The following is a 20,477-nucleotide window of genomic DNA, read 5'->3' as shown; positions in this document are numbered from 1 at the left end:
ATCAATCAGACATTATTTACTTATATTTATATATTCCTGGAAATCATATATCCATTTTACATGATTTAGGAATTGAGATAATGAGAACATGTAGCTTTGGACACATAGGAAACTATTAATGTCTGAAATAATATTTACTGGACAGATAGTTGAAGGAAGGAAAGATGAGGTTAAAATACATTGTATAAATCTTCTCTAGTGATTAGTATACATCAAGACCAATGAACCTGAGGTACATTGACAATGGTTTCAAAAAGATGGCAGAATAGGAAGCTCTGGACTCTTCTTTCCTTCATGACACATCAATTCAATAGCAGTACATAAATCAATTCCCTTCTAGAAATACAGAAACTAGTTGAGAGCCTCCTGTATCCAAGACAAATGGGAAATCATCCACATCAAACCTGGTAGGAAAATTAAACACTTTCTCTCCATAATCCCTACACCCAGCATAATGCCACATAATCAGGAGGAAACCCTCAGTTCCCAGCTTCTCCTTGAGAAGAGAAAGAATTAGATTGTATATCCAATATCTCAACTTCTCTAGATGATTCTCAAGGGACTGGCTTTTATTTTCCCTGTTTGAGAACACCGATGGGACCCTGTATATGCTAGATTCTTGTGGGCTATAGAGAACAAAGATGGCAGTTTGAACTAGGGAACAGACACTTGCCACAAGAGGAGTCCTGGTTTAGCACAGAGCAAGCAGATGGGGAAAGAAAAAAAAAATAGTTCCCAGATTCTCTCTGGGAAGAGAAAGAATTGGACCACATATTGAATATTCAAGTTTCTGGGGGCTGCCCAGTGATGGCTTCTGTCTTATAATGTTAACAGGATCCAGAATAGATACTTGGGATCCACTGAGAACAAAGAAGGTATTTTACACTAAAATACAAGAACCCTCCGAAGCCTCCTGCTATAGCCCAATGTAGAGCACTCACAGAATCCATCAGAGGTAGAATCTAGAAGTCTGGAGGCCATTAAGAACTAAGATGGCAGGGCAGCCTGGGTGGCTCAGCAGTTTAGTGCCACCTTCAGCCCAGGGCGTGATCTTGGAGACCTGGGATCAAGTCCCATGTCGGGCTCCCTGCATGGAGCCTGTTTCTCCCTCTGCCTGTGTCTCTGCTTCTCTCTCTCTCTCTCTCTCTCATGAATAAATAAATAAAATCTTAAAAAAAAGAACTAAGATGGCAGTTTGGACTAATATGAAGATTTGAGAAGCCTACACAAGCTCTGGCCAGGTTGATTGGTGAAGGTTCTGCACATGGCCAGTGCATGGTGAAGACTAGGAGAAGTGGCAGGCTTTTCTAATGTGTAGATACTCATATAGAGTCAACGAAAATGAAGTAACTGGGAAACACAATTCAAACATAGGAATTAGATAAAACTCCAGAAAATGGTCATAGTGAAATGGAGATATGAAATACTTGACAAAAAAATTCAAAATAACCATCACAAAATTGCTTAACAAGCTCAGAAAAACAATACATGAAAAAAGTGAAAATTTTAACAAAGAGATTTTTTAAAAAAATAAAAAGTACCAAATAGAAATCATGAAGCTAAAGAATAAAGTAACAGAACTGAAAATTCGGTAAAGAGGTTCAATAGCAGAGTAGCACAGAAAAAGAACAACAAATTCAAAGTTCATCTGAAAGTATCCAATCAGACAGCAAAAGGAATGAACAAGAATGCAGAAAACTTAAAGGGGTTATAGTTTACCATCAAGGAGCCAATATGCATATTATGGAAGGCCCAGAATTAGAAGAGAGAGTGAAAAAAATGGATAAAAAATTATTCAATTAAATAATCACTGAAAACTCCCCAAATTTGAGAAGGAAATAGACATCCAGATTCAGGAAGCCCAAACAATACCAAATAAAATGAACCCAAAGAAATCCACACAGACTTTCAACCTTGTCCGCCCATCAGCGCGGCCCTCGGTGCAGCGGCGTCGGCTCCCTCCTGCCACGGCTCTTCCCGTCCTGCCCGAACTCCCCAAGCCCGAGTTCCCCGTCATGGCTCTACTCACTGCGGCCGCCCGGGTCTTCCGAGCCAAGAATGCATCTTGTCTTGTTCTTGCCGCTCGGCATGCCAGTGCCTCCTCTACAAATTTGAAAGACATATTGGCAGACTTGATACCCAAGGAGCAGGCCAGAATAAAGACCTTCAGGCAGCAACATGGCAAGACAGTAGTGGACCAAATCACTGTGGACATGATGTACGGTGGCATGAGAGGCATGAAGGGATTAGTATATGAAACATCAGTTCTTGATCCTGATGAGGACATCCATTTCCGAGGCTACAGTATCCCTGAGTGCCAGAAACTGCTGCCTAAGGCTAAAGGCAGTGAAGAACCCCTGCCAGAGGGCTTATTTTGGTTGCTGGTAACTAGACAAATCCCAACAGAGGAACAGGTGTCTTGGCTCTCAAAAGAGTGGGCAAAGAGGGCAGCTCTACCTTCCCATGTGGTCACCATGCTGGACAGCTTTCCTACCAATCTACACCCTATGTCTCAGCTTAGTCCAGCCATTAAGCCCTCAACAGTGAAAGTAACTTTGCCAGAGCAGAGGGTATCTGCCGAACAAAGTACTGGGAGTTGATTTATGAAGATTGTATGGATCTGATCACAAAGCTACCTTGTGTTGCAGCAAAGATTTACCAGAATCTCTACAGAGAGGGCAGCAATATTGGGGCCATTGACTCTAAGCTGGACTGGTCCCACAATTTTACCAACATGTTAGGCTATACTGATGCTCAGTTCACTGAGCTCATGCGCTTGTACCTCACCATCCACAGTGACCATGAGGGAGGCAATGTAAGTGCCCATACCAGCCACCTGGTGGGCAGTGCCCTTTCAGACCCCTACCTGTCCTTTGCGGCAGCCATGAATGGGCTAGCAGGGCCCCTGCATGGTTTGGAAAATCAGGAAGTACTTGTTTGGCTGACACAACTACAGAAAGAAGTTGGCAAAGATGTGTCAGATGAGAAGTTACGAGACTACATATGGAACACACTGAACTCAGGATGGGTTGTCCCAGGCTATGGCCATGCAGTACTAAGGAAGACTGACCCACGATATACCTGTCAGCAAGAGTTTGCTCTGAAACACCTGCCTCATGACTCCATGTTTAAGCTGGTTGCTCAGCTGTACAAGATTGTACCCAATGTCCTGTTAGAGCAGGGCAAGGCCAAGAACCCTTGGCCCAGTGTAGATGCTCACAGTGGGGTGCTGCTCCAGTACTACAGCATGACAGAGAAGAATTACTACACAGTCCTGTTTGTGGTATCACGAGCACTGGGTGTACTCGCACAGCTCATCTGGAGCTGAGCCCTAGGCTTCCCACTAGAGAGGCCCAAGTCCATGAGCACAGATGGTCCAATGAAGTTTGTGGACTCTTAGGGCAAAACTGAAGACTGGGGGAAACTAACTACCAGAAAGTGAGGGAGCTTTTTAAAAAAAGAATAATTTTGTTTTGTTTCAGGGGGCTTTTTAAGACTTAAGATTAAATTGTATCTGAGGCACTGATAATAAGTTGGAGGTTAAAATATAAATTAAGACTTTAAGAGATAAAAAGTAACCCTTCATCACCAACCAGTTCCTTTCTTTTGCCTGGTGAGTTGCCCATCAACTGTAGGGTGACCAGGACTAATGCATGTGGTATGGGTTAGGTTTGGGCCCCCCACCATCTCTAGAGTGAGAATCTGGCTCTCCTTTCCATGGGTCAAAGCTGGTTGCAGAGAATCTGCAGTCACTTCAGAGCTTTTGGTTCTGTTCTCTCCAGCCCTCTGGAGGCCAGCAAATCAGGACTCTGCATTTTTTGTTTCTATAGGAATCATGTTGGATTATCAGCTCTATCAAGCCCTGTCACCCTCTCCCATGCACACAGACACTTCCTAGCAAGACCTGTTGGTTAGTTGGACATCTTTGGCATTTTTTTATGCTACCAAGTGACCATAAAGGCCATTAATATTTTGTGACTGGCACCCAGTGTTGTTGTTGTTGTTGTTTTTAATTATCCCATGAAAATTAAGTTCTGAAGTGTTCCATTCCCCACTACTTTAATAGTTCCCTCCTTCCAGATTTTCTGTACCTGCTGCACCTCATGCTGAGGGTGCTCTGGACCTCCCCTTCTTTGTCCTTACTAGAGACCTCTTTCAGCAGGTTATATATGCCACTATCTAAGGAAGTAGTAGTTCTTCCCAGTCATTTGGCTTTATGAGTGCTTAACACGATCTAAGTTTTCACTTCTGTGGAACACAAGCCACTACCCTCTGACCTTTTTTCTCCCCTTTATTTTAATATGCTATGGGCCACTGAATAAGGACTTGGGAATGTCCAGCGTGATATCTTCAGAGTCTGGTTCCAGGGATATAGGTACTACTTTCTGAGCAGGGAAATTATTTAAGATTGAACGTGGTTTCCTTTGACTATCAGGTCCTGGGGCTAAGAACATTAAAAATAGTAGGTCTCCCTTCTCTTTTCCTGCTACAAGGAAATATCCCTTTATTTATCAAGGTCCTTATCCGGTCCCTTCCCCAAGAGCTCACAGTACAGTGCTTGTTTCTTATAAGCCCCATTTGCATAGGTTTTCAGTGACTCAGAATGCTCTACTGCCTTTTCTTTAAGAAAGGATTGAAATACACTACTACTGTGCCCCCTTCATCCCTTGAAAACTCCTGTCTGTGTTTGTGTGGATCCCTAATCCCCAGAGCCATGCTGAGATGGACACATTTTCTGTAAACCCCTGGGTAACTGTCAAGTCATGATCCAGACTTCAGGTTGTTCTGTATAAAATGCAAAATAAGTGTTTTTATTAACAAAAAAAAAGAAAGAAAGAAAAAGAAATCCACACAGACACATTATAATTAAATTGTCAAAAGATAAAGACAAAAAGCAAGTTTTGAAGGCAGCAAGAGAAAAGCAACTGGTTACACACAAGGGAAATTATAGATTATTAGTGGGTATTTCACTAGAAACCTTGCATGCCAGAGTGAACAGGACAATATATTCAAAGTGCAAAAGGAAAAAACTGCCAATCTAGAACACTGTACCTGGCAAAACTGTCCTTTAAAAAATTAAGAGATAATAAAGGCTTTCACAAGTAAAAGCTAAAGGAGTTCATCACCACTAAAACCTGCCTTACAAGAAATGCTAAAGGAAATTCTTCAACTTGAAATAAAAGGACAGTCTCAAGTTGAAGAATTTCCTTTAGCCATTTCTTGTAAGGTGGGTAGAGTGCTGCAAATGTCCATTAACTGATGAATGGATAAAGAATATATATATATATATATATATATATATATATATATATATTCCATTATATATATGATTCCATTATATATATGATATATACATAATGCAATATTACTCAGCCATAATAAAGAATGAAATCTTGCCATTTTCAGCATCATTTCAGCATCATGGATGGAGCTAGAGGCTATTGTGCTACATGAAATAAGTCAGAGAAAAACAAATACCATATGATTTCACTTATGTGGAATTTAAGAAACAAAACATATGAATATAATGAAAAAGAGAGGGCAAACCATAAACAGACTCTTAACTATAGAGAAAAAACTGGCGGTTGCTGGAGGGGAGGTAGATGAGGGGATGGGTTAGATGGGTAATAGGTATTAAGGGGGGCACTTATGATGAGCATTGGATGTTATATGTAAATGATGAATCACTAATTTCTACACCTGAAACTAATATTACGCTGTATATTAATTAACTAGAATTTAAATTAAAACTTACATTACAAAGTATATTACATTACAAAGTATAAAACATGTTGATAAAGGTAAATATATAGGCAGATACAAAATATTGTATCACTATAATGGTGGTGGGTAATTCTAGTGTATCAGTTAAAAGAAGATTCTTGTGTATAAGTTAAAAGAAAAAGCTGTAAAAATAACTATTACTAGGGATTTCTGGGTGGTTCATTCAATTAAGCATCCAGCTTTTTAATTCAGCTCAGGTCATGATCTCATGGGTCATGAGATGGAGCCACACATCAGGCTCCATGCTCAGCAGGGAGTCTGCTTGAGATTCTCTTTCTTCCTCTTCTTCTGCCCCTTCCCCCACTGTGTGCATTCTCTCTCTAAAATAAATAAATTAATCTTTGAAAAAAAACTATAACTAAAAACACATTAATTGATATACATTATATAAAAATTACATATAATACAATACAAAATACAATATATTACAATATAATGTATATATGATACAAAACAGATGTAAATTATAACATCAATAACAAAGTATAATACTGGTATAGAATTTTGATATATGATTGAAGTTGATATTAGCTTTAAATAAACTGTTATAACTATAAAATATTTTATGTAAGCCCCATGGTAAGCACAAAGAAAACACCTATAGATGTTACACAAAAGAAAAGAAAAGAGAAGAATCAAAACATATAAATTCAAAAAAATCAGCAAAACACATAGAAAGCCATTGATATAGGAAAAGAACAAAAGAACTATATGACAAACAGAAAACAACTAACAAAATGATAATAGTATATTCTTCCCTATCAATAATTACTTTAATGAAAATGAGTTAAAAATCCCAAAGCAAAAGACACAAAGTCAAATTATAAAAACAAATTATAAAAACAAGATATAACTATATGCTGTCTACAAAGTATTTATTTTAGTTATATCTGAAACCATAAATAAGGACACAAATAGGCTTAAAGTGAAGGGATAAGAAAAGATATTCCATACAAGTAGTATCCAAAAGAGAACAGAAGTGACTATACTTTTATCTGACACAATACCTTAAGCCAAGACTTGTCACAAGAGACAGAAAAAGAGTCAGTCATGTAATGATGTATGTTATGTAACGATAAAAGGATCAGTTCATCAATAAAATCTAAAACTTATAAATGTATATGTACTAAATATTAGAGCACCTAAAGATATAAGGCAAACACTGGGAGGACTTAAGGCAGAAATGAACAGTAATGTAATAATTGTAGGAGACTTTAATTCCCCACCTTTAATAATGAATAAAGCCACCAAATAGAAAATTAATATAAAAAAAAACAGCAGATTTGAAATGCACTGTAGACCAAAGGGGTCTAACAAACATGCAGACCCCAATAGTAGCAGTAGCAATTGAATAGTAGTCTATTCAATTATAGATAGATGATAGATAGATAGATAGATAGATAGATAGATAGATAGATATAGAGAGAAGTACCATAAGCAATCTCACTTCTGGGTATTTATGTAAAAGAATTGAAATTGGAATTTGAGCAGATATTAGCACTCCCATGTTCATTGTGGCACTATTCACAATAGTCAATATCTGAACACAGCCCAAATGTCCACTGATGGATAAGCAGATAAAGAAAATGTGTTATATACATACAATGGGATATTATTCAGTTTTAAAAAAAAAGGAAATCCTGCAATATGTGACAAAATGGATGAATCTGGAGGAAATTATGCTGAATGAAATAAGTTGATCACAACAGGACAATACTGCACTTCTATACATATATGATTTCTCCACAGATGGAGAAAATAGAATAGTGGTTTCCAGGGTCTAGGAAGAGAGAGAAATGGGGAAGTACTAATAAATAGTATAAATTTCCAGAAATGCAAGATGAATAAGTTCTAGAGATCTTCTATATAACATTAGGCCTATAGATAACAATACAATATTATAACCTAAAAATTTATTAAGAGAGTAAATCTCACGTTATGTTCTTAACACAATAAAATAAATTTAAATTAAGAAAAAAGGACTTCTTCCTACTGAACTGAGAAAAAAAATGTTTAAATTCTCTCACCCACGGGCACTTAGATGGCTCAGTCTGTTGAGCATTAGGCTCTCAATTTTGGTTTGGGTCATGATCTTGGGGTTGTGAGATTGAGCCTCATGTTGGCCTCCCAGCTCAGTGGGGAGTCTGTTTGTCTCCCTCTCCTCCCTCTGCCCCTCCCCCTGCTCATGCACACTCTATCACTCTCTTTCTTTCTCTCTCTCTCTCTTTTGAATGGATGAATCTTTTAAAAATAAATAAATAAAATAATTCTCTCACCTAGTGTTCCAAGCCCTCTACTGTCTATTGGTATCCTTCCTCACCTTATTTAGCTCCCACTATTTCTCTGGATGACTGCTCCCATGACGTCACTATCTACTGATCATTTCTCACCTTGAGCTTTCCTGTGTCTTAGGGTATTGTGTCTGATAAAAATATAGTAACCTCTGTTCTCTTTTGGATACTATTTGTGTGGAATATATTTTCTTATCCTTTCACTTTAAGCCTATTTGTATCCTTACTTAAGTGTTTCAGATATAACTAAAACAAATACTTTGTAGACAACATATAGTTATATCACAAAAAAAGCGCACTTACCTGAATGTTGGTAGCACAATAACTATAAACTCTTTTGAAGGCATTTGCCACTTTCTATCTTGCTCTATGCTTACCTCCCCTATTAGACATTAATCTCCTTGAAAACCAAATGCACCTCTAATTCATATTTGTTCCATCTTAAATGGTAAAAATAGTGCTCGAATATAGTAGGTGCTCAAAAAAAAAAAAAAAAACACTTTTGTTTAGTGAATGAAGCCATCCTGGAGACTTTAACATAAGGAATTCGTTGAACAAAACAATTGCTAATAGAAAATAATTTATGCTTGGCTTTGGCAAGCATAGGTAGGTACATAAGCCAAATTTGTGAGCAATAATTTTTTTCCTCAGAAATTTCTTTAACCTCTTCAACCATATTCAGTCCAAAAAAGCCAGGTCATCTGTGCAGCCTCTCTGTTTAGTAGTTATAGTAGCCAAAAACTGTAGATAAACCATCATAGATTCCACATTCACTCTCCTATAGACAAAGCCTACATGTCACAAACAAAGAAGCATGTGAACAAAGGTTCACAGCCTTACCTTTCTTTTGGCACCCATTATGACCATTTCATTCCTACTTAGTGCTGCTTTAATCACAGAAGGGGGTCTTCAGATTACTAAAATAATTAGCCAAGTAAGCAGTCGATTCTGATGTAGGGAATAATTGACCATTGTGCTTTTCAACAATGTACTGAACAATCAATCACACAAAGCCTCAGTGTAAAATATTTAATAGCCACTTGTTCCAGTCTTTTCCCTTCTTTACGCCTCCACCTTTTCCCTGCCCAGCCCTAGCACCTTTTCCTGCCAAGGAAGCTTGCAGAAGGATTTCCTTACTTCTATTGTATGTATTATTTTCCATCTTCTCATTTGGAACAAAGGCTTGCTATGGTCTTGTTTTAAATTTTGTGTTGGACCAAGGTAGCCATTTGTTGGAGTGGAACAAAGTGAAATCCAGTCTGGAAAATGATAATGCTGCTTTCCAACTTCTCATCACTGCATATTCTGCCCGCCTTGGCTCCAGAAAATTCTCCAGTTATTTCCTTTTGGCAGCACCATTTTAGTGCACTTAATAAATCTGGACTTATGAGGGCGTAGAGTAGCCTTCCCAGCATTTTTTTAATGTTATGGACATTGCTGTTTCCCTTAGGGAGAGCTAAGTAAAACACCTCCTGCTCTTTGTCATTCCTGGCTCTGCTGTCAGTTTCAGGTTTTGCTGCTCTTGGTGCTGCTTCAGGAGAGGCAGACTAAGAGTTCTTCTACCCAACACTATTCAACAGAGTCTAAAGGAGTCCTGGGGATCAAAATTCCTCCCCTGCCCCACCCCGCTCCCTGGAAGACAATCAGCTTCACCCTTTAAATGCATTGAGTGCTTAAAATTCCCTCATTATTTATTACCCTATTATCTCAACTGTCACTGTTCTCCATGAAGCCTCTCATAATTTCCTCTACTCAATTTAGCCTCCCACTCCAGATATAATAAATCAACCCATTATCTTGTTTCCATGATTAAAACTAATCATATTCTATTATATAATTAGTTTTTTATGTTTCTGTCTCCCCTACTGGACAGTGAAAGTCTCAAAGGTTAGAGCTGCATCTTATTAATCAGTTTTCTCAGCATCTGAACAGTAATTAATGTTCCATGAATGAATATAGTGCCTGAGATTCTACTACACATCATTCCTTTGGATTTCGTCCCTACAAAGCTTCTTCTTAAATGTGAATACTGTTGGGTAGAATATCATGATGTAATACTGATTAGGCAATTATTATTGGTAAACTATTAAAACATTTCTCTTGAGAGGAACCAAGATCAGGATGAAAATATTGGGGGCTGGGGAGTCTGCCAAAAGATGATTAAAAAGGGAGAGAAAAGGCCCACAAACTGAGGCATCAAAGATTATCTACTTGATGATTTTGGTTTTTCGGCCAAATCTATCTCTCAGCTCAAGGCTAATTTACTACAGAGAATTATGCTTTTAAAATTTTTGCCCATAGAGGATGAAGGAGTTGACTGTCACAATTAATCTAGAGATTCATTTGTATCTGCAATATAATAGGGTACATGAAACCTTGCCTAGAGCCAATAAGCCTTTAGGCTGGAACTCAATAATGATGCACCTATAAAAATGTTCCAGCTATTACCAAAAGCCCTGGCAAGCTGAGGGGCTCTTTTCACAGCCAGCACTCTGGGGTTCTCTAGTGACTCACTGTGCCCCTGCTACACCCCAGATCATTAAGTTGCTGGGCTATACAGACAGACATTAATTACTCAGAATTAAGTGCCTGTGTATAAATGCTTATTTTGGATAATTCCAAAGGTTATTCTAAAGAAGTACCATTAACTCCCTAGTAATTTTGACTTATGTTCAAAAAGCTTTACTCAAGAAGGCCAGTCACCTCTTGACTGAAATGGTTTGCTTTCTAATCTTCCTGGCTCTCCTCTCTGTAGAATCCTTAGCACCTAAAAGGACTGTCTCCCCAGAGATTAATTTACTCATATATCAGGACCCCTGGAAAAAAGTCTCCATAAACGTCTGAATCACTCTCCAACTGGCTGCTGTATTACTGACACAACTTTTGTGAGCAGCCATGTTAAGGTGCTTCCAATAGAGGGCTCACTTCAGAAGCAAGACAAGGGTGAAATCCTTCATCACCACAGCTACTGCTCTTGGAACCACAGGCTTCCTGGGACCAGAGAGTTTTAGGTATTTGAGCATAAATTTTTTTAAACGGAAATTCACATTTTAATTTCCCTCTCCAAAGATACAGTAATTTTTCATTAATATTTGCATCAAATTTAAAGTTTCCTGTTAGGTAGTCCCCCTGCCCACCTCACACCCCTCGCCAAGATATTAGCATTAAGATTAATATCTGAGAATTAAACTGTAGAATTCACCTATAACAAAGATCTGAAATGAGATGGTCACTCCCATAATTATGAGACTCTAAACCTGAGAGTGGTGATAAGCTACATCATTACACTCAGAAAGTTCTTGTCTTACTCCTTTACCTTACCCTTTACATGTTATATAACTTTTTGTACCTCAGGTACTTCCTCTTTAAAGTAATAATAATACCTATTTCATAGAATTGTTTAGGGTGTGTTTCAGTGAAATGATATATTTAACACAGTGTCTGGCTTATAATAGGCACTCAATAAATGTTGGAAATTATTATTATTAACCTCCACCAATAGAATATATATTCAGATTGAAGCACCAACGTGTGCTTTGTACTATGGATGAAAAGGGCATAGAATCATGAAATTTCAGAATAACAGAGACAAAGAAGGGAGTCTATTAGAAAGGGAAAATCCAGATAACTTACAAGAATTGGAAATCAAAATAATATCAGACTTCTCAACATAAGCACTGAAGCTATAAAAGGATGACTAATGCCTTAGAATTGTTGAGCAAAACTGATTTTCAATGTGGAATTCTGTGGAAAAATAATTTACCTATCTAGAGTGATGGGTGAATGATATATTACCATCAGTATCCTCAGAGAGAAAAGATAATGCATCTGTAAAACAAAAACAGGATGCCATGAAACAGGAACTAAGTGAAAAGGGGGAGACAGAATTCTTGAAAGAAATTTTTAAGAGAGTTACTAGAATAACTCAAAAATAAGTACTGGAAGTTAAGGTCAAGATAACATCTTAGAAAAGAGGGGAAACATAAGTCAAAAGAAAAGCCAATAGAAGATAAAAGAAAAATTAACAAATTCAGGAATAACATTCAACTAATAATAGCTCTAAAGAGACAGAGACAGAAAAAGAGGGAAATAAAATTCTCAAACAAAAACATACAGGTCCTTAAACTGAAAGACATGAGCCTCCAGATTAGAACACTCCATCCTGTGCTTTATTATAGGTGGAAAAAAGACCCAATACTATTAATGAAAAAGACATGTAATCAGGAAAATTCAGAAGCATTGCAAGAGGGAAATACCTCATATGACATACAATAAGAAATCAGAATGACTTTAATTCAACAATTGCTAGAGATAAAGGAAAAATGCAATAATAGACTAATGCCTTAAATATTCATATACACAACCAATCTATCCATCTAGTATGAGGATAGAATAACACATTTTTAGACCTACACATCAAAAATTTTATCTCCTTCATGCTTTTTAAGGTAAATCTACCAGGGATGCTATCCAGCACATGAATGCAGGTTCCAATAAAACCAAAGCAGAATGAGATTTGAGATCCAGGAGATGGAGGTTCTATTATAATTTAATAAAAAGAAAGAAAAGTCCTACTTGACAGAGGAGGAAAGTCCAGGAAGACAGAAGTGAAGCAAGCCTGGAATAAAAGGTAAGTCAAGAGGATAGATGACTGAGAGACTGCTGTCTGTGGGGAATGGAACTGACGCTTATATGATTGTTTGAGCTTTTGTAAATAAGATTATAAAGCAGTTGGCAGATCCATTGGAAAACTCAAGAAAAATTAGCAATAGACACATAGAAAACCAAGCAATAAAACTTAAAACAACCCACATTCAGGTCATGATTTCTAAATACCATTCCACGCTGGAACTGAAACTCTCAGAGAAATGGCCAATTCTAAGGCCAAGAAAGGAAAATTATACAAGATGAGACTGGAGCATTTTGTAGTGCCAAAAAGTAGAAAAATACCCAAAAAACATAAGGATGGGATCATGTCAAAGAGATGCAGGAGTCAACCTGAAAGAACTCCCAATGGCCAAAGCTAGAACAATTTGAGCAACAAAATAAATAAGCTAGTATATGATATAATCCAAACTATAAAATAAATACCTATAATTCATACTGATATAAATAAGTGGGAGAGAAGGGACAAATCTTCTTTAAGAAAAAAACCCAAATAAGTTATATACATCTTTCCCTCCCTTCCAAGAGATGAGGCCTAGTTATGCCTGTCTGTTGAGTGTGAGCCAGACCTTGTGATTTACATCCAAAAAGTGGGTTATAGGGAGAAGAATTAGTAACTTCACACTGGAAAATACTGGTAAATATTTCCTTGACCAGTGATCAAGGTTAGCACCACCAGTCATAATCCATGTTGATTATGTTACATATCCATTAATATGATGCAAAGGGCACTCTATCTCTGAGTCTGTTCTTTCCAAAAAAGCGTAATCCCAATCTTTAAAATTTAAACAAACTCAAATTGGAGTTTTAAACAAACCCATTTTACAAAATATCTAACCAATATTCCTCAAAACTGTCAACATCATGAAAAGCAAATAAAGACTGAGAAACTTTAATAGACCAGATGGGACGAAAGAGACAGGACAATGCAATGTGGTACCTCAGGTGGACTTCTGGAACTGAAAAAAAGATGCTAGTGGAAAAATGATTGAAACCCTAATAAAGTTTGGGGTTATTAGCAACGTACCAATGCTGGTTTCTTAGTACTGACAGTGTACCATGATAATATAAGATGATATTAGTGGAAACTAGTTTGAAAGGTGTAGGTGTATAGAAACATTTTTTACTATCTTTGCAACTTTTCTGGAAATATAAAATTATTCCAAAATTAAAATTTTTTCTTTCCTTCTTTCTTGCTTTTCTTTTTTCTTTCTTTCTTTTCTTTCTTTCTTTCTTTTTCTTTCTTTTTTCTTTTTTTTTTTTTTTTGCCAAATACAAAGACATTTAATAGTAAGTCAGTGTAACCTCTTTGAAGGTGCAGAGTTCCTCTCTCTGACCTAAAAATAGCCAGCAGCCTTTTGAGTAGAATGCCCACTTCAAAGGGGACTCAGGTTAGATCCTGCAGTCTGAGCCCCATCATCGTGGTGAGCAGTCTGCAGGCCCACCAGAGTGTAAACCTGGAGTTCTGCTTCAGTGACACACACTGCTGGGCTGGGTGTCTTCTATATATTAATTCAGGCCAAGGTGATTAATAAAGACCAAGGCCTTTATCACCATTCCAACCAACCTCATAATCTAAATTCCATTCATTTCAATTGCACCAATAACAACATTTTATTAATTAACTAACCCTAAGTCATTTATGTAGAATAAGGAACTCTCTATAAATAGCTCTCTCTAATGTTTTAACTATAGGTAACTTGGACCTGTCCTGTAGTACAGCATTCGGGGTAAATTTTCTTACAGACAGTACAAGCAGAGGAGGTAGCACTGGAGCAGGGCTTGAATTAAAACTTAATTGAAGGCTAATTCCAAAGTCCTCAAACTTTAAGATAAATAAGAATAGAAAAAGAGAAGAGAAGGAGGGGAATAGGGGGATGGAAGGGGGAAAGAAAAATGTGATTCTTGCCCTCCACAATTTCACTATCTACTCATGAATGGGAATCACGATGATTGTTTCATTTGGGTGGGTAGAGTAGGTGAAAATGGGAAAATATTTTAAGCTAAGGATAATGAATTTCTATAGAAGCCCTGATGTGGCTTCTTTGTAAGTAATCAATATATATTTGATGATTAAACAAAAATGTCTGAAAATTTTAGTAAAGCTTTTTTCTATCTTCTTCCATCTCTCCCTTTCTTCCTTCTACTTCTATTTATTTTTAAATTTTATTTCATTGTATTTACATTCAATAAATTAAAATATAGTGCATTATTAGTTTCTGAGGTAGAGTTCAGTGATTCGTCAGTTGTATATAACAACTAGTGCTCATTACATGATGTGCCCATCACCCAGTTATCCCATCCGCCTACTCCTCTCCCCACCAGCAACCCTCATTTGCGTCCTGTGATTAAGAGTCTCTTATGATTGGTCTTCCTCTCTGATTTTGTCTTGTTTTATTTTTTCCTCTCTTCCTCTATGATCCTGTTTTGTTTCCTAAATTCCACATATGAGTGAAATCCTATGATAATTGTCTTTCTCTGATTGACTTATTTAAAAGTTTATTTTCAAAAAGCAACTGTTAACTCCAGGAAATCAAACATTTGTATAAAAAGAAAATATCATTCAGTACACCACCTGGCTCTGTAGTAAATAATACTTAATTGTCATGATAGAATAAATCCAAATACAGACTTAACCAAAAATTGCAACATCACTATGATGAAAGGAGGGGAAGGAAGAAAGTGGAGGACGTATGTGAAAGAGACTTCAGTCTCATTTACAGAGGGAATCAATAGGTAATGTAAAATATTATAAATTAAGAATAGCAGTGTAAGGACATTATTTTCAAATATAGAAGTAGATAACAGTATAAACAACTAAAAGAACTTGAAGTGATTGGAATTAAGACATAAGAATGGGAAAAGTAAAAGAAGAAGAAGAAGAAGAAGAAGAAGAAGAAGAAGAAGAAGAAGAAGAAGAAGAAGAAGAAAAAGAAGAAGAAGAAGAAGAAGAAGAAGAAGAAGAAGAAGAAGAAGAAGAAGAAGAAGAAGAAGAAGAAGAAGAAGAAGAAGAATGGGAAAAGTGCCTGCTATGTTTTGTATTTAGTGTTTCATTTGATTAAAACAAACAAAAACCTCTCTTCAACAAACTACATGGTCGTTTTTCCCTTAAAATCAGAAAAGAGGTTCAAGAAAGAAAACTCTTTTTTTTTAAGATTTTATTTATTTATTCATGAGAGACACAGAGAGAGAGAGGCAGAGACTTAGGCAGAGGGAGAAGCAGGCTCCATGCAGGGAGCCTGATGTGGGACTCAATCCCGGGTCTCCAGGATCATGCCTTGATCTGAAGGCAGGCGCTTAACCGCTAAGTCATCCAGGCATCCCAAGAAAGAAGATTCTTTACAAGTTTATCTACGAAGTATCTAGGAAGGAGGCACCCCCATCTGTGAAAGACATAGCCGTCCTGTGATCAATATTATCCCTATCTTATGTCTAGTATTATCCTCACATAGTAAGTCCACAAGAAACATTTTTTGAACCAACAAAGTAAGTATATGAGCCATGGGGGGTAATCCCCCTCTGTACTGGGCACTAAACATATATCATTTCATTTAAATTCACAGAAAACTGCAAGGTAAGTATTATTTCCACTATACAAGTTATGAAACTGATGTGTAGAGAGTAAATATTTTGCTTATTGTCACAAAGTTAATGGCAAATGTGATCTAAACACAGCTCTATCTAGCACTAAAATCAAGTTACTTTAGTGCTTTTACCACCCTGATTCCTATAAACTTCGTGGAAAGAACAAATTAAGGACTAGAATGGTGATGGACTAGTCTGAGGAGGCTTCTTGGAGAACTCAAACATGAAATAACCAGAAGGAAATAGCAGAGTACTCATAATCCATCAAAACAAAACTCATGAAAGCCCAGAGGTGGAAAAGAGCAAGAAATGATATGGTGATGGCCTGGGCTGGAGAATAGAAGCAAAAGAGAAATGGTTAATATTTCAAAAGCTTCTTAATATCAAACTATGAAGGAGGCTTCAACCACACTTTCACCATCTCTCTTTCAGCATTAAGGTTAAGAGTGGGACTGAAGTTAGACTACCTAATTCAAATCTCAACTCCGCAATCTTAGTAAAAATAGTCAACCTTTATGTGCCTTGGTTTCTTCATTTGTTAAATGAGGGATGTAATTGTATGATCCTCAATATTGTAGTGAGGATTAAATGATATAAAACATTGAAATTCAGAAAACTATTATTGGCACATTAAGTGCTCAATAAATACTAGCTATGATTGGCTCTTACATGATTGGTTATAAAATAAAGTTGGCGCCCTCCTCCAGCTCATTTTAGCAGAGCTACCTGGTTGGAAAGAGGAGATGCGAACATACTTTGATAGAATTAGACAGACTTAACAAGGAAGACAGGCTTTTCTAAACCCTCTGTGCCACAAGAAACCCTATTTGGACACTCAGCCAGTCTCTCTCTTCAGCAATGTGAATGAGAACAACAAGCCATTATTGGACGGCTTCACATCTAAACATCAACTCCATTACATTGATTTGCTTCCTTTTTCATTCTTTTATTTGGTCAAAGCATTTTATTAGCACTTACCATGAGCAAGAAGCTGCTAAGCCCTGTATCAGATATAAAGACACAAAGTTTGGAACTCATAACCTCTTGCTTGGGCTCTTGCAACAGCACCATTACTTCTCTCCCTGCCTCCTGTCTCTTACTTGTCTAAGTCAATTTATATAAAGCTCCAGATAACTCTTTTTAGAGTGTAGAATTTGGATCATGTTGTTTTTTCCCTCAAAAATATTTTGTAAAGTCTTTTCCTTCCCAAATAAAGTTCAAACTTAGACATTTGTCATTTACTGTCCTCTGGCACCTAATCTGAATCCACAGTTCTTATTTCTCTTTATAGGTTTACTGAATAACTCACACAGACCTGGAATTGCACTGCTGCTGGGGACTTCCACACTCCATTTGAAATCTCTCCAGACATTGAAATACCATGTATCCTTAAAGATCATCTCAAAAACCACTTTCCCCACCAAACCTACCTTCATCCCATCCACCAGCCCACCAACAAATATATGTCTAACATTTCCCATGTTTTGGGTACCCCAGGTAAAAAACTAAGGGCAAGGAATACACAAATGAATGAGGAGGTAATGCTTCTCCCCTTAAGAAGCTCACAGCCTAGTAAGGGGAGACACAATTATACTCCAGTAAGACTGATTCGAATAGAAATATTTACACAGGGAAATGAACCAAATAGGAATTGTCAATGTGTTCTCGAGGATCCAGAAGCAGTTTCAAAGAAGAGTTGACACTTGCACTAAGTGTTGAATAAACAGACATCTACGAGGCAAGCAAGATGGTAAATAGCACACAAGGTGGTAAGGACAGCATAAATCAAAGAACAGGGCATTATACTATAAGGTAGCCCCAGAAACCATCAGTACATGGGTTTGGCATGGAGCATGAGGAAGGAACAGGGGAGGGCTGGTTTCATGTGCCATGTACTAAAAACACAAGACCTTTTTCTAGGGACCATGGGAGCCATAAAAAGTTTTAAACAAGGAAGTGATAAGTGAGATTCTGATTTTAAAACATTCTCTGGCAGCAAGATAAAGGATGAATTGGAAAGGGCATGATGATGGAAGAAGAAAACTATTAGGATTCTATTCCAGTTTCCCAGTGAGATGAGAAAGGCAGGACTAAAGCAATGGCAGCAGGCATTGCTTTAGTGGAGGGAACTAATTGAGGAATGGTGAAAGAAAGAGAACAGAGAAGATTTGGTCAGAGTCCAAATACGTGAGGATAAGGAGAGTGAGAAATGGAGGATGACTCCCAAAGCCACCTTCTTCCAGAGCTGTTTTCAATGTGAGTAGACAGCATTTGCTACACAGGAAATAATATAGAAAAAAAATAACAGGCACATATCATCAATAAAGTCTTATAATTAAGAGGAGCAATTTCAGTGACTTCTTCAACCCAGGGCCTCTGCTTCAAAGCAATTTTCTGAGCCCAATTATGCAGAGGACAATAAAAGGCTTAAATATCTAAAAATGAAGTTTCTATTTCTCCAAGTGTCATGTTTAAAATATTCATACCTTAATAGAGAAGACTGTACCCAATTCCTTTGGATCCTTTGGGATCCCTCATGGTACCTCATTCATGAATTTTATTCCAGTGAGCCTGAAAATTCTCAATTACAAAAATGTCATAGAGTTTCCTATTTTCATCAGCCAAATGCACTGAACAGTTAAGGACTCTTACTTGTAGATATCACTCTGCCTATGCCAAAGAATTTGAGGCAAATCTAAACTCCAAATATTGTTTGAGCACCTATCAATTTCACCAGCTACAAAATATATCACTAGGACACAATATCCTTTTAAAGTAGATTTAATGGCATATTAGGTACAAAATAATAGCTTGCCAACCATTCAAGTAATTAACCAGAACAAGTAATTAATGGTAGACTGAATACAAACCTGTCCAAACCAAGCTTCAAGATCCATGTTCTTTTGGTAGCTCACACCATTTCTGAAGTGCCAGAACAAGTGCAACAAAAAGGGAACTGGAAGTTCCCTACTAAACAGCACGACCATGTAAATCAGGTGACAGATAAGAAAAAGCAAGAGTTTTAGTCACAGCATATAAAGGTAGGAACAGGATAATGATTGGTTTAGGTGTTGGTAGATAGACATAGCTGAAAATTAGTATCTTTTTGCTGCAAAACAATATGTGCAGCACATAAAGTGGATGAAATATTAGTAATCAGAATATTTGAAAAACTAAAAGAAAAAGATGATCAACTCTTTAAAAATAGGTAAAAGGACGTGAACCAGAATTTTGCAGATTAGAAAACACAAATTGCCCTTAAATGTGTGAAGAGATATTCAACCTCATTAACCATCAGAAAAAGATGCAAATTAAAACACCACAATTATATTAAATTTTATAAAAATTTTGTTTATAGATTAACAAAATTTTGAAAAGCTGAAAGAACCAAGCTGCAGCAAGGATAAAAGTTCTTCTTATTTATTAGTATAGTATAAATTGGTACAATCACTTTGAAAAAGTTTGACATTACCTAGTGAATCTAAACATGCTTATACTTTGACTGGAAGTTCAAGTCCTACCTATGTACACACTCTAGAGAGACATTTTCATACACGTGTTTATGAAGAGACATGTACAAATGTCCAAAACAACATTGTTTACAGTAACAAAAAGTAAAAAAACAAATATCTATAAATAATAGAATGTACAAATAAACTGCGGTAAATTCATAAGATGGAGCTCTATTTAATAGCTGAAATAACATCCACAGCTTTAACATGGATAAATCTCAAAAGCAAGTTTCAGAAAGAGGAGCACATAACAAAAAATATACACAGTATGATACAGTTCATATAAAACTTGAAAACAGTCAAAACTAAAGAATCTGTCTCATAGGAATTCATGTATAGGGGATAAAAATCATGTAAAAGCAACATAATATTAACACAAAATTCAAGATAGTCACTATTTCTGGAGTGTGATCAGGAAGGGGCATAGACAAAGTGACTGAAGTCACTGATAATGTTCTAGTTTTTAAATTGAGAGATGATTGCAAGATGTTTGCTTTATCATTTTTCTCTAAATGGTACGTATATATTTTAAAGCCTTCCATATTATAATTTATTCACAATGAAAACTTTTAAGCAATAGAAATCTTAAACTAAGAAGTAACAACTGCATTTTTTACAAAGAATTCATGTAGTTCTTTGC

The 20,477-nt window shown here is 36.8% G+C and overlaps 1 protein-coding gene across 1 annotated transcript; it reads left to right on the top strand.

Moving 5' to 3' along the window:
• The first annotated feature begins 2,015 nt into the window (after positions 1–2,015).
• CS (citrate synthase) lies at positions 2,016–3,400 on the top strand. Its single transcript, XM_072766778.1, is given in 2 exon segments — positions 2,016–2,529; positions 2,532–3,400. Coding segments are annotated over 2 exon segments (1,383 nt in total).
• Positions 3,401–20,477: the final 17,077 nt, after the last annotated feature.

Source organism: Vulpes vulpes, chromosome 8 (assembly GCF_048418805.1).
Source record: "Vulpes vulpes isolate BD-2025 chromosome 8, VulVul3, whole genome shotgun sequence".
Lineage (NCBI taxonomy): Eukaryota > Metazoa > Chordata > Mammalia > Carnivora > Canidae > Vulpes > Vulpes vulpes.
This window is presented reverse-complemented; position numbering and strand designations above follow the sequence as displayed.